Source organism: Panthera tigris, chromosome B1 (assembly GCF_018350195.1).
Source record: "Panthera tigris isolate Pti1 chromosome B1, P.tigris_Pti1_mat1.1, whole genome shotgun sequence".
Classification (NCBI taxonomy): Eukaryota; Metazoa; Chordata; class Mammalia; order Carnivora; family Felidae; genus Panthera; species Panthera tigris.
In genome coordinates, this window is record NC_056663.1 from 109,588,541 (window position 1) to 109,602,593 (window position 14,053).

Below are 14,053 nucleotides of genomic sequence, written 5' to 3' on the forward strand. Positions count from 1 at the left end.
TTTCCATCTGTGGTAAAAATATAGAAAGAACTTGAAGGTATACATTCAACCCATTTTAATGCCTGTATTTTTTAGTTTTAAATAACTTTAAAACAGTTTGATATACACTCCTCATTTCTAGCACGCAATTGTTGAGTAATTAGAAACTACTTGATTAATGCTTTGATTTCAAGAAGAAAAGACATATTCAAAAAAGTGGCTTAAAGAGTTCTTTAGATCCCATCTTACCCATAATGACCCACCTTAGTCCTTGCCAGCAAGGGAGCACCCCGTTCCAACAGAAGTTCTACCACTTGGTCATGTCCACTTCTTGCAGCACAGTGAAGGGGTGTCAACCCATCCTGTCCAAAGAATTGAAGAATTAAGCCTGAGTTAACTTAAACACACACACACACACACACACACACACACAGATTGCCTCTTATGCCACTTCAAAGAGAAGGTTTCCTGAACTTGTTCCTAGTGATTCAATACATCAGTAATAGAACTATTAGTTAAATGATAGAGGAGAAGAGTGAGAGGAAGACAAGACAGTGAGAGATCCTGACAGAGGGCAAGAGAGAGAAAAAGAAAGATAGGGATGAAACAGAGTGAGGGTGTAGGCAAGCGAGATCTCACATGCAGAGGTTCAATGTAAAAACACATGTTGTTGGCCCTGTGTTTTCCTGTTTGGGAAGACGGAAAGGCAGAGTTTGTTGCATTTGTCGAACTTGAAAACCCTACTTGCTTGAAACTACAACCAGATGTTATATCATTAAACTATTTTCATTTTGGTTGCCCTAACATAATTTTACCCCCAAATTCTTCTTAACCTAATTTGTCCATCTATGTCATCTCTTGAATTGTTACTAGTTTTATAAATTCTCCTAAAATGCTCCCTGCTGCTCATGAGAAGAAAGTCATTTTATTCACATTCTTCTAAAGGTTTCCACATATATTTTTCAACATTTTAAAAACTACATAGATATTTCTCAGAGGTGAAATTTGTTATTAATAATAATAGCATTAAAAAGGTGTCAAACAGAATTATGGCACAACTGTGTGTTATGTTACTTATAAAACTTTCTGACCTTGATGCTTCTCAGGTAGTTTCTGATTCCAGAGAAATCCTCAAATTCCCTCTGTCTTTTGGATTTTATTTCTCTTTAGGGTGAAATGGCCAGAGAGCAGAGTGCATGGGTAATATCAGGCAAAATGTACAAACGATGGGTAAGAAGTGAGAGAGAAAATGAAATCCTGAGTACATAAATTAACTAGAGATTTCAAGCTTAAGGGAAAAAAACAGATTGTCATGGGGAAAGACATTGAGAAGGTAGGTAGCATTCAGAGAAAATGAGGGATGGGGACGTTAAGAGGACTTCAAAAGCTGAATTTTCCACAACTCTAATAGCTTATCTTTTGTGTCTCTGTTTCCAGGACCATTGTTCTGAATTATGTTTTCCCCCTAATAAATATAAGTCATCTGAATCACAACACTCTTCCTATCCCAACATTCTGGGATCCTATGCTAGGTATTTTCCCTTTACCTTCCAGATCCATGCTCTACCTTTCTCTCCTCTGCTCCATGTCTGACAGAAAGAACTCTAGATTGTATTGGTGAGCCACCTTGCCCTCTGGCTTCTGGTTGACTATGGAAAATGCAGCAAGACCTGAAGCCACTCTGTAAAGGATCTCCCTAGTCTGACTGTGTCTCTTTACCAAATATTATGCTCCTGCCAAAGCAGCCTCCATCATGTAGTTTTCTCCTTTGTTCTGGCAACCTACTTCTCACCTTGTAGGCCTAGGGTTGGTAATGAGCCCTGCTGTTGGTAGCTCTGGGGATACTCTAATATCCTTTGTGCCTTCCCTACAATCCACCCTCAATGTTATAAACAGATCCTTTAATAAATCCATATTCAAATGATCAAATTTGAACATGCACTCTGGTCCTGGCTAGGACCTTGAGTTATTTGTCAGCGCAGAGCCCAAGGTGGGGTTCAAACTCAGGCACCACAAGATCATGACCTGAGCCGAGATCAAGAGCCAGACACTTAACTGACTGAGCCACTCAAGTGCCCTGGTCTAGAACCTTGAATTATAATGATACTTTGCTTTGTTAAATCTCCTTAGCTAGTATTAAGATACTGAATATCCAAAATAGACCTTGCAATTTTAGATATGTAGGAATTAGCATGAAAAGACTGCCTTTCCAGAAAAAAAAAGTATTTAACTACTGTAGTTGGGATGCCAAGTTATTTTAAAGTTTGCCAGAGAGGAGTTTAAAAAAAGTAACTGTGCAGGCAAAGCGATTAAGATGATTGTGCTTTTGTATCTTGATAACATACCTTGTGGTTAAAGTACAGAGCATTAGTTGCTACTTAATTTATATAACTATTAGATATAGCTTGATTTCTCAAACATATTCTTGGTGGGAGCTCCATGGAGAACTAGAATTTGAGAAATCAACTATAGTGAATGAAGGCATTATATGCAATGGTCCAGCAAATGGGCTCTGGAATCAGGGAGCCTCAGGTGTGAGTCTCAGATCAGCCACTATGGATATTCTCTGTGAGGCTCAACTTCACAATACATAAAATGGGGATAATTCTTCTTATCCTATTTAACTTACAACCTTTGTTTGAAAGATGAGGGGACTCTGCCTTAAATCATTTTTAGAATAGGTATTTTTCCTACAGAATACATGAAATATTCATTGTATAATCATGTTGAAATCTTCTGATATTCTCAGAATAACAATAGGAAAATATAGAGAACGCTTAAAACCACACAGGAACATCAAAGAACAGTAAGGATTACATTGATTCTAAATCTGATGCAATTTATCTACCCTTATCAAGGATATGGGAATTATACTAAATTCAAGTTTCCAAACATGCTCAATCTGAATAGATTTTAGATATTTTCTATAAGTACAGTGTCTCATTATTGCCCCCCACCCCCTGAATCTTACCAAGGTTTTGTGTTCCAGGACTTTTTTGTTTACTTTTTTTAACTCCTAGGGGCAATGATCTGTTCAATACCTTTTTTAACTTAAATTCTTAAGACTGTATTTAAAGCTTACATTCCTCCCCTCCCACAGTTCCTTTCCTTTTGTTCTTTTTTTTTCTTCACTAGAATCAGTTCATATCACACCATGATGTTGATAATCCTTAATAGGTTAAATCAATCAACATTAGAGGGACACCATTTTTCCAGTTGATAGCCCGCAGCATTAGCTGTTTACAACCAGTTCTTTCCTTACCTTTTCCCTTCCTCCCCTCTGCTTAGATTGTAGATGTAGCCTGAAGTCTGTGTATGAACACAGGCTCTTGTAATTACTACCCTGTGTATCCTAGGTCAAGTTACATAACTCCTCTGAAAGTCACTTTTCCCCTTGGGAGTCTCATTTCTCAAATGAAGGCCTCCACATTTTCTCAACAAGCAGATAATACACACTTCATAAATTGTTAGGAAAAGGAAATAAAATATTTGTAGAGTACTTAGCAGGGGGCCTAGAACAGTGAGCATATGACAATTGGTGGCCACTATTGCTGTTGCTTTAATAATTATGAGCACTTTTTCTGATATATTGGTTTTTGTTCATCACCTTTTAATGTTTTTGTATACTTTCATCGTTTGCATTGAAACATGCATTTCAATAATTTAACCTTATATGGAGTATCTCCACATATAAATAATATATAAGTTTAAAAATAAAGACAGAATAATGTTCTTAATAAAACCTGGATTAGTAATACCATTTTAAACCAGCTATGAAATTTCTGTTAATGTTTTTAACATTAACGTGAGATTTTTCAGATAGCAGAAAACCGAGCTCTGGTGAAAATGTCTCAGTTTCCCACTAGATCCCAGTCAATGATGAGAATGTCAATGACATGCACAATGTCTCAATGATTGACAAAGTGCTGGCAAAAGTGGGAAAGGATCAGTGGGCAAGATATTTTTAATTACCTGAAAGCCTCTACATATTCTGCTTTTCTCCAGATAATGAAAACCTTATATACGAGATTAACAATGAGAAGATCAGGTAGAAAATCCTTGATAGAATATACTAGATTGAGAATGTTTACAACTAGTATGTTTGCTACAAGAAACTGAGATCTCTATGATAAAAAATGAAAAAAAAATATTATTCTTAATTCCTTATGTAGAGCCTCCATTGTACTACCTAAAAAGCAGTCAACAGTAAATGTAAAATTTTTCTGTTTTAAAATATACTTTCAAAAGACAAAAGAGAAAGCTAACCAGATTCCTTTTACTTTAATAATAAAATGTGATAGTTGCAGAACCAGCCTCCAAATTCCAGACCGCAGTCCTTGATTTCAGTATTACCTCCTACTTGACTTTGCCTTTGGTAAGAAAGATATAGTTGTTTTAGTTACAGCCAGAATTAAAAGAATTCAATTGCTTTTAAAATCCTACTTCTTAGAGATAAGGAAGTATTTTAACTTACGGTGGGAAAAGCTCAATACCACCATTCAATACTGTACTGTACTCAATCCTGGGGTGTGCCAGAGCCAACCCACACAAACTAGCGAGAGCCAAGTTTTTGCACATCTCTTCCCAATTTTGTATTCAGTGATACCCTATTGGTAGCTCTAACTGGCCATGATGGAGGTATGGGAAGTATTTACACTACAGAAGTCAGCAAAGGCAGAAGCTCCAAATCAGAGTTTGTTTGTTTTTTGAAAGCCAATTAGTAAACTTTTACTAGCATATGCTAATCTAATTCTTTGGGTACTATTAATTTGCATCTCTGTGAGTAAAGGGACCTAGTCTATCATATTAACTGCTGTATCTCTAGGCATTAAGTAGGAACTCAAAAACTATCTGTTTAGGGAATGAATGAACAGAAGATCCACACAATGTATACAATTATAAAATCTACTTTTTGATTTATAAGTCTTGAATGAAATTCAACTTATTTGTATATCTAAAAGTTTCATTGGATGAAATACAGCCCAAATATTCCTTTTACAGAAGAAACCAAAGCTTATATTTGATTAACTTGCTCAAGAACAATTAGTTAATGGCAGAACTAGCATAAGAATCCATTTCTCTCCATATCTTAGTATGCTTTTTACGAAAACGCACTCCCTAATTGGAGTTAGACTTAAATTACATATGCAAATGTATGTAGGCTATGCAAATTAGAGCATCTTTTAAAGAACTAAGCAAATATTGCAATGATCAATAAGAACAAAATCAATTGCCTCAAAATGAATGAATACTCCAGAAAAATACTAACAAGAGCATGCGGATTTTGAAGACATTGGCCAAGATAAAATTCTGTTGCATTTGCCAAGTGCTTTCTTTCCATTGGTACTCTCAATTATTAGAGAGTCTCAATAGAAATGGAGAGGTAAGTGTAAAGGGAGACATTATGTTAATAATGTATTTAAAAGAGGAGGCACAGAAACTGTCCTTTAAACATGAAAAACAAGTAAGCAAGGCATGAAACACTGTGCATAGTTGTTCCAAATTCTGCATACCTACAGCACAGCAAGGGAAAAGGCATGCCAACACAGCAAAGAGTAGAAATCATATAAAACTCTAATGCAAAGACAGTAGACACTACAACAAAGATCTTGACAGACAAAGCAAACCACTCTAGAATTCCCACATGATAATATGACGTAGATGATCTGGATCAAATGTCTTAGAGAAATGAGATTAAGAAAGCAACAGTTCCTGAGGTCATTAAAAAACAGAATGTACAGTCTGGGACTGGTGTAGTTCTTAGAAGCACAAAGATGATAAGGCTAATTAAATAAAAGCATTTGCTAGCCTCAAGATTTTCAAAAGAACTAGATTTGATCCCTAGTCCTTTGACTCTGAAAATATAAAGTCCCAGGATTAAACAAAGTGAATAAAATATCACAAGGGATACATCCTATTCCCCAATCTTTTATAGACTTCTTACACCACTGTGTATTTGAAAATGTTCACATTATAGGAATATTTAAAATTTTGCTGAAGTCTATGATGAAGCAAATGTATTCCAGAGAACGAATATTGAAGTACTGGTTTAATGTTTAAGCAAGTAACTACTTATAATTCCAGTAACATAATAAAAAATTATGAGTAGCTAAGTAATTGACCCCCCCCACTTTAAAAAAAATAAATAATAAGAATCTAAGAGTTAATTCTCATACAACCGTATGAGATTGGTTACCAACAGTAGCCTAAGTTCAGAGAAGATAGTAAGTCAACTGCCAATATCATACAGCTAGTTGTGGAAGTAAAGTTGTGGAAGTAAAATTTGAAATCAGGTAGTCAGCCTTCAGAGGCTGCGCTTCTAACAGTTGTATTCTCCTGCCTATCTTATTATCTATTTGTTGGGAGTATAGAAAGCTCAGAATTACATTTTACTTAACAAATTTGAAGTGAATGAAGGGCACTGACTCGTATCAAATTGGATTGACTAAAGGTGCAATCTACTAACTATATGCCTTTGTTCCATAAGCATATAGCAGATTGTTTGTTCAGGTCAGTATAGTATGACCACCTAAGAAAAACGATCTAAAAATTGGAAAGTTAGAAGCAAAGGATTGTCAACATGTATTAAAATATTTTATGTAAAAGCCACAATCTCAAAGGTTAATATATGTTTATGAGTTTGGGTTTTTGAAAGGTACAGCTGATAATCAGAGACGCTTCCATTCAATCTTTGATCTTTGTTCCCCAAAATAAGCATGGACTTAAAAAACTGTCTCATTGAGGAGCTAGCATTCTGTTTCTTCAGCACTTATGAGCAAATATTAATTTCACTTTACAATGAGAAACCTTTAAATATTGTATGAAATTTAAATTGAATCCAAGAAAGCAATTTCCTTGAAAATGCATTGTTTATATTTAAGCACTGGTATTTTAAGGTGCCTGCTTCAAGAATACAAAAAACAAAAATGGTAGGAAATTCAAAGAACAGAGACACTCACCCTAGTTTTGGCATCGATCTGACCACCACGATCCAGTAAGAGCTTCACCATATTTGTGTTTCCCCTTTTGGAAGCCACATGCAGAGGGGTGATTCCATTCTACACCATGGGAAGACGAAATAAGAGCATGTTGGGTATGACAGGGCATGATGGTGAAAACTTTGTGTTAAAAGGCACAAAGAAGGTTGTGACCCATGTGGTAATTTGATTCAAGGTTTTTAAAGTTTCATGTCTTTGATTTTTAAGGAACAAAAAAGCACACAAACCACAAAGCACTATAGTTAGAGAATGAAAAATGGAATGAAGCTGCATAATTAAGTTTGTCCATAACCACAACATATGAATTGAATGTACACATTACATTGTACACATTGTCAAGGGACAAAGGGAGCACTTTCGCATAATAAACAAAATTTCAGATTCTACTTAGGACAGAGCTCTAGTCCAAAGTCTATCACTCTTTCTAAAATATCCATGAACTGAAAGATTCTGACATCTTAAAGTTTCCTATACTTAAAAACAGGATGTAAATATACATATTCAATAACCGTTACAAAAAAAGATTCTTAAAAACATCTTCTTCAGAATATTTCAATATGAAAAACAACTTGTAGATAACTCGACACAGTTTCAATACAGAAGACTTCTCAGGGCCAAAAACACCATATATATGAATTGTAGTTATTTATTTTATTGGCTATCGTATATCATCATTATGGCAAGAATAGGTACCTAATTTTTTATATGTCATAATTTTTCAAATATTCAAATATTGCATTTACTGATTCATACTGAGTACACTGAGTTTTGTAATTAGCATGTAAGTGAATTCTTTCCAGTGAAAGCATACCATTAAACATATAATGCAACATGATGTCTTGTTATGTATTTTGGTTAGACTCTTTATATGAGCACATTCTCAATTCATTAAAAACATTTTTCTGTCAAATTATATGCCCCATAATGATCATAACACTGTATAAATGTTCTTTTACATTTGATAATTAATGTTTTAACAGTTTAATTGTTTATTGACTTGAAGTTGCTCATTCATGATTCATGGAGTGATCTTTAAATATAACTACTCACACTGAGGTCAGAACTAATACCCTCCTTAACTACTACAAATGATTTGTGTGCCTGTGAATTTACACATTCTTATTTTTCATTTATTGGGTCATGATGATGTGCTATGATGCAAAGAAAAACATGAAAAATCTAATATATCCGGCACGGATTCAGTCAAGGAAAAAAAAACTTTATTGTTATTCATTTTTACTTTAACAAAATTTTCATTTACTGCTATCTAAAATGAGAAACTATTTTAAACCATACCCTCGCTGTGAAGTCCACAGCAGCTCCCCGGTTTAGAAGAAGAGTTGCCACGTTGACATTTCCATAGTGGGCGGCAATGTGCAAAGGGGTAAAACCACTCTATGGAAAGCAAAGAGAATAACAGTAAATCATTTCACCTCCATATGTTATAGTCCCTGGATTAGTGAAGAAAATCACACGTAATTGTCTACCTAACATGTGAGCAACACAATTAAGATAATAAATGCTTTAATAAAGCTCTTTAAATTTTAGTACTACAAGATAGTAAATAACTAGGGCTATAAGCAGGTAAATAAATACCCTATATTTCTTGGCAACATTATTTGTAATTAGCTTCATGATTTATCTGTCTATGAGATTTGTTGTTTATACAAAACCATGTATCTTGAGTTGGTTAAGCTTTAGAGAAAAACAGAATATGATTAAACAACATAAGGTTTCAGCCACAGAATTCACATAATTATGAATTAAAAATTTTTTCTTCAGAGAAAGACACAAAACTATAGTTTTGTTTAGTTTGGGGATTTTCAATAAAAAAAGAAACCAACATTGGTTGGCATTGTGTCTTTGGAGCAATGAAAATATTGTGAGAAACTTTTACAGAGGTGTACAATTCATTCCACATCATTTACACTGTCATGATATTTCTGTCTTCTCTAATAACTATTTAGTGAGACTATGCTGTTACAATGAAAAAAATTTAAAAAACAAAAATTAAATAATATACCTGGCATCAATGTGAATATAAAATAAAGAAAAAAAATTTAGCTGTACACAATTTTGAATGTTAATTAAACCAAATTTTATCAATAAGATTGACATAAAATAATAAGCAAGTTAAATCAAATGTATGGACATTAGAGAACTGTTTACTTTCAGAATTTTTTTAATGTTTATTTATTTTTGAGAGAGAGAGAGAGTGTGAGTGAGTGAGGGGCAGAGAGAGGGGGATAGACAGGATCCAAAGCAGGTTCTGCGCTCTCAGCGCAAAGCCCGATGAGAGGCTCAAACTCATGAACTACAAGACCATGACCTGAGCAGAAGTCAGACGCTTAACCAACTGCACTCCTACTCTCAAAATATTTAAAAAATGAATCTGAAAATCTTCATGGAAGAAAAGTATACTTTCTTTCATTCCTTATTCTGATGAAATTTAGTTAGAAATTTTTGCCATTTTCACAAAAGAAGTATATTTACTCTTTCATTATTAAAATGCTAAAAAATCTATTATTCTTGCTCTCCATAATTTCATAATTCTCATTACTCAATAAAAGATGAGAGGAACAATAAAGACTGTTCCTATAGAATTGGATATCAAATCCTGCAGCTTTGAGGTTAATTTGTATCATTCCCTTTTATTTGAAATGAACTTTGAGGTATATAATATTGTTTTTAAGAAATATTATATGAATCACAAACGTTATTTTTCTATTCATTTGATAGTTTCTGTTGATTTTGCTTTTTAAATGGACTAAATAAGCATTCAGATATCTTAGGTAATGGAAATTCCTCCCTGCTATCAACCAAATTAGCTACAAATGATTTCTGACTATAGAGAAACAAGACACAAAATAATAATAGTAACTATCAATCCAAATCCCACACTTGTGGTAAAGATATTTTTGTGTCTACAGGATGCCAAATACTCATGTCAAAATGGAGGGAAACATGAATCTACAACCTGGCTGTTATTTTATAAAATGTCAAATTTTTATATTTTAGGAAATAATTGACTGGAAGTTTTTCATTTGTATCTTGATAGTTCCTGCCACCTAGACATATCCTGAATGTAAGTCTACCATTTAAGTTACAGTTTCATTTCAGGAAAAGAACGTAGTGATTGCTGGTGAATCATTTTCAAATTATTTTCCTGATTTGCAAAAATAAACCAATTTATTGTCTGACACAGCCTCATCAACCGTCCATGAGGATGCTTCAGAATGTGACTCTTGGATCGACATGTGGCTCGTAGAAGCCCCTCAGGGAAACTCTTGCCTGGTTACCATGGAGGTAGAAAGCTCAGTTCACTCTTCTACAGGGGAATCAATGGAAGGGCTCCCCTCTCTGTTACTCTATTATCCTCAGAGAAATATTTCTAACTCAGTACGAATCTTCCCAAACTGCTGCTTTCAATACAATGTTTACAGCCAATATTGCTTTCAAAAACGTCTCTTAAACAACCACCAAAAATCACCTACAAAATTAAAGTTATTAAAACCAGCAATTAAGATATCAATTTATATGTTTCTAGTCTTGAGAAATTTCACCAACCAATTGGGCCTTTTTAAAAAAAATCTATGACCTAAGTTCCATGCACAGATATGGAACAAAAGAAATAATATGACTAATTCAAATATATTCATATCTCAATAGGTACATTTGTTAACAAACAAGATTTTAATTTTAGAAATACTCTAATATTACTAAATACCAAATGAATGCTCAAAACCTCTCTAGGTCCACAGCCCAGTGATCATGAGAGGTTAGTCTACAAAGTCCCCTCAACTAAGTGAAAATCAATCTACACAGTCATTTGCCTTTGAATACTGGTTAATTTTTATAATATACTTTCAACAATAGAAGGCATCTCAGTAGCAATGGTCGAAAGACTACACACACACACACACACACACACACACACACTACTGAGAGACTTCTGAACTGAATATTCTTGGTGATCAATGTGACTTACTTTGGTATGTGGAAAATAGATAATTTCATGTCAAGTACTGTTAAGACTTAGCAAGATAAAAGCAAATGCTTCGATAATAATATGCTCGGTATCATTGTTGATTATATGCAATGTGGTTAAAAAGTACAGGAAGAAAAGGGCAACTGCAATGAGATAAGAAGATAAAACAGTTGCAAAGAAACCTCCTTAAATTTCACTTTGCTAAACTCTAAGCAGAGAAATTTCATTAAGAGAAGGTCATATCTCTTACTGGCAAAAAGTTAACAGTAAAGCTAACTCAGTAAAATACATATTAAGGAGTTCTGTTTCATGCTCTACTCTAGTAAGCTATTTAAATAGTTTCACTGATTTAAAAAAACATCAAATACATATTACATTAAAATTTTTGAATTATTCATTTGCCTTAATTATGGGAAAAGTCTCTAAAATCAATTTCCTAATAATGGAAATTCCAATCATTAGTATGAATTAGTGAGCATTTATTCTAACTGGGCAAAAAACTAAAATAAATAAAAACAAGGTATATTTTGGTATAACCACAATACTGTACCTCGGTGGTCCTATTCACCATCATCTGAAGCAGTGTTGTGTGGGAAGAAGAGGGAAGATATTACACAGTGCAAAATTAAGTAAACGGTCAATCTGCTCACTGCAACTGGATACACTGTTCCAAAATACATTCTACTGAGAAAAGACATCCGTAATGCTATCCATACAATACAATTTTACCTTTCTAATTCCATTTCTTATTCCATACCTTTCTTATTCCATACCAATAGAATAAGTAAGCAGATTTCTAAAAAGCTGAACCCCATCTTTAAGAGACAATTATCTTAAATTTTGTTGTTATTATACCCAACAGCCGGTCCCCTTCTTTCTGAAATACCTCCGACGGTAATTTATCTCTTAGGATGACCGGAAGTAATTTTGCATTATCACCATGGCCTACTTCTGTATCATCCCCCAGGAGGAAGCTGGCAGCCGGAGAGTTCCTGTCCACAAATGTGTTCAGCTTTTACCTTGGATTGTACGTCAGCGTTGTGATCGTTCTGAAGCAGGAGTGCGGCAGATTTGGTGTCGTCTTTCCTCGCTGCGATATGCAGAGCCGGCAGCCTCACTTTCCCTTTGGTGTCATTCTCCAAGAGGATGGCCACTGCCTGGTTGTGTCCTTGCTGGAGTGCCACAGCTAGTGGCGTAAAGCCATCCTAGCAAAATAGAAGGAAAAACCCTCAATTAAATTTTGGAAGCGTGAGATTCAACTGTAAGCAATGCCTCTAATGTTTAAAATAAGAATTAAGATGGAGAAGAAAAGCAAAGGGATCAAATATTCCTGTGAAGATTAAAGCAGATGATCAACTGTCCTATGCTGTACTGTGGACTGGTTTCATCAGATTATTTTCCTAGCTTCTGTTCTAAATATTTTGAAAAACATCTGCATTCCCTAACAAAGCATACTTCACATAAGGTGAACTTAAATGTATGTTTAGAATGGGAAAATAAAAATCAGAACCAACGTTAAGTATACAGGCTAATCAAAAGGAAAAAGTGGGAAGGGTTGGAATAAGAGAGACCAAGTCTGACTGAGAAGCAAAGACACAGTAGCTAAGACAGGGAAATAAATTCTGTAATTAAATATGCAAGCTTCTAAACGTCTCTGTATCGATTAGGGGAGAACAATAATAATTATCAATGGAATGGTCTATTACCAATTAATGTGGCAAATTTGGAACATAATGTAACCTAAAACTTTTTGATAAATAAGGCTAGTTCATTAATTTTATACTTCATTGAATTTTATGTTACTTAGATCATTTAGATACAATGTGCTAGGTAATGAAAAAACAGATTTTTAATTCTAAACTTGGCAACAAGTTAAAAAAATAAAACAATAGCACAGATCATCAAAGGTAAAGGAATTTTAGGGGTAGATGGATAACCATGCTTGTAAATTTGGAAACTATGTTTTCTTTCTAGAAACAAGTATTCAGTTAGTGGAAAGGTGACAAATAGAAAAAAATCTATATATATCATATATATCCTAGGCTCTGTGTATTTTAAAACCTCCCTTACTCCACAAAAGCTTGAAAACAAGTCTCAGTTAGAAGTTTCCATTCATAGAAGAGATGAGGACAATAAGATTGTATATTAATGATTACATTTTAGAGACAACAGCAATTTACCATAATCTAACTACTCAATTTGTTTTCAATGATAACTTTTTTAAACTGTAGGCTTTTGAGAAAAAGTGATTTCCTATAGCACTACCACAAAAAGACTTGAATTTGTTTTAATAAGAATTGAATTTTAAATAAACACATTACTTAATAGAATGGAAGAATACAACATGTAGCATTGTAAAATGAAAAATAGTAGCCTAAATTTAGAACTTTGGCACAAATTAAGTTTTCTGTTCAGAAAGAAAGAACAGGCTCATTATCATATACATATTCGATTATCCCCTGCAACACTGTGATAGTTTATATGAAAAGAGTATGAACTTTGTTTTTGTTTTTTCTTAGAGACAAGGCATTTACTGACAGTACAGAACCTAATTAAAAAGTTTTTAGCCTTCAATTTTGGTAATGTTCAGGAAGAAGGAGAGTTAAGAGTTATAAAATTAGTACTGGAGGGACAGAGAATTCCCCTAAAAGAATTTAACTTTGTATGTCTACCACATGGATTTCATTCTATTCTATGCTTCATGAGGGAGGGGTGAATATTTGAAATGATTTTTTCAAGCACCTCAACTAACTCCATGAAAAAGGAAACCCATATGAAAATTCAGTAGCTTCATTTTTCATCGTTTATTTACCAATGCTAATTGCTATAATTATGGGAAATTTCAAATATTTAAAGATTTATTTTCAAACATGAGTTTCATGGAAGTATTGAATAATCTCATGATTATCTGGTTTTTAAAGTGGTCACAATGTCTTGATTAGTAGTTAATTTTTACAAATTAGGGCTACTTTTGGGCACAGAGGAAATGTCTTCTTTAGGCATATTCACACGTGTGCACATGAGACTGTACAAGGTATCTGGCAATACAATATAAAATATCAAACAGTAATCAGTCCTAAAGCCCTGG

The 14,053-nt window shown here is 34.0% G+C and overlaps 1 protein-coding gene across 2 annotated transcripts in view; it reads right to left on the reverse strand.

Moving 5' to 3' along the window:
* Window positions 1-14,053, reverse strand: part of ANK2 (ankyrin 2) — a 240,429-nt gene that overhangs the window by 125,838 nt on the left and 100,538 nt on the right. Inside the window, exons 6-10 of one of the 2 annotated variants that reach the window (XM_042984020.1) lie at window positions 11,985-12,170; window positions 11,516-11,539; window positions 8,274-8,372; window positions 6,939-7,037; window positions 243-341 (exon numbers count right to left, since the gene is read on the reverse strand). In XM_042984020.1, coding sequence (XP_042839954.1) covers window positions 243-341; window positions 6,939-7,037; window positions 8,274-8,372; window positions 11,516-11,539; window positions 11,985-12,170 — 507 coding nt within the window. The remainder of the gene's footprint in view (window positions 1-242; window positions 342-6,938; window positions 7,038-8,273; window positions 8,373-11,515; window positions 11,540-11,984; window positions 12,171-14,053) is intronic. The other variant, XM_042984019.1, reaches the window with a different exon arrangement.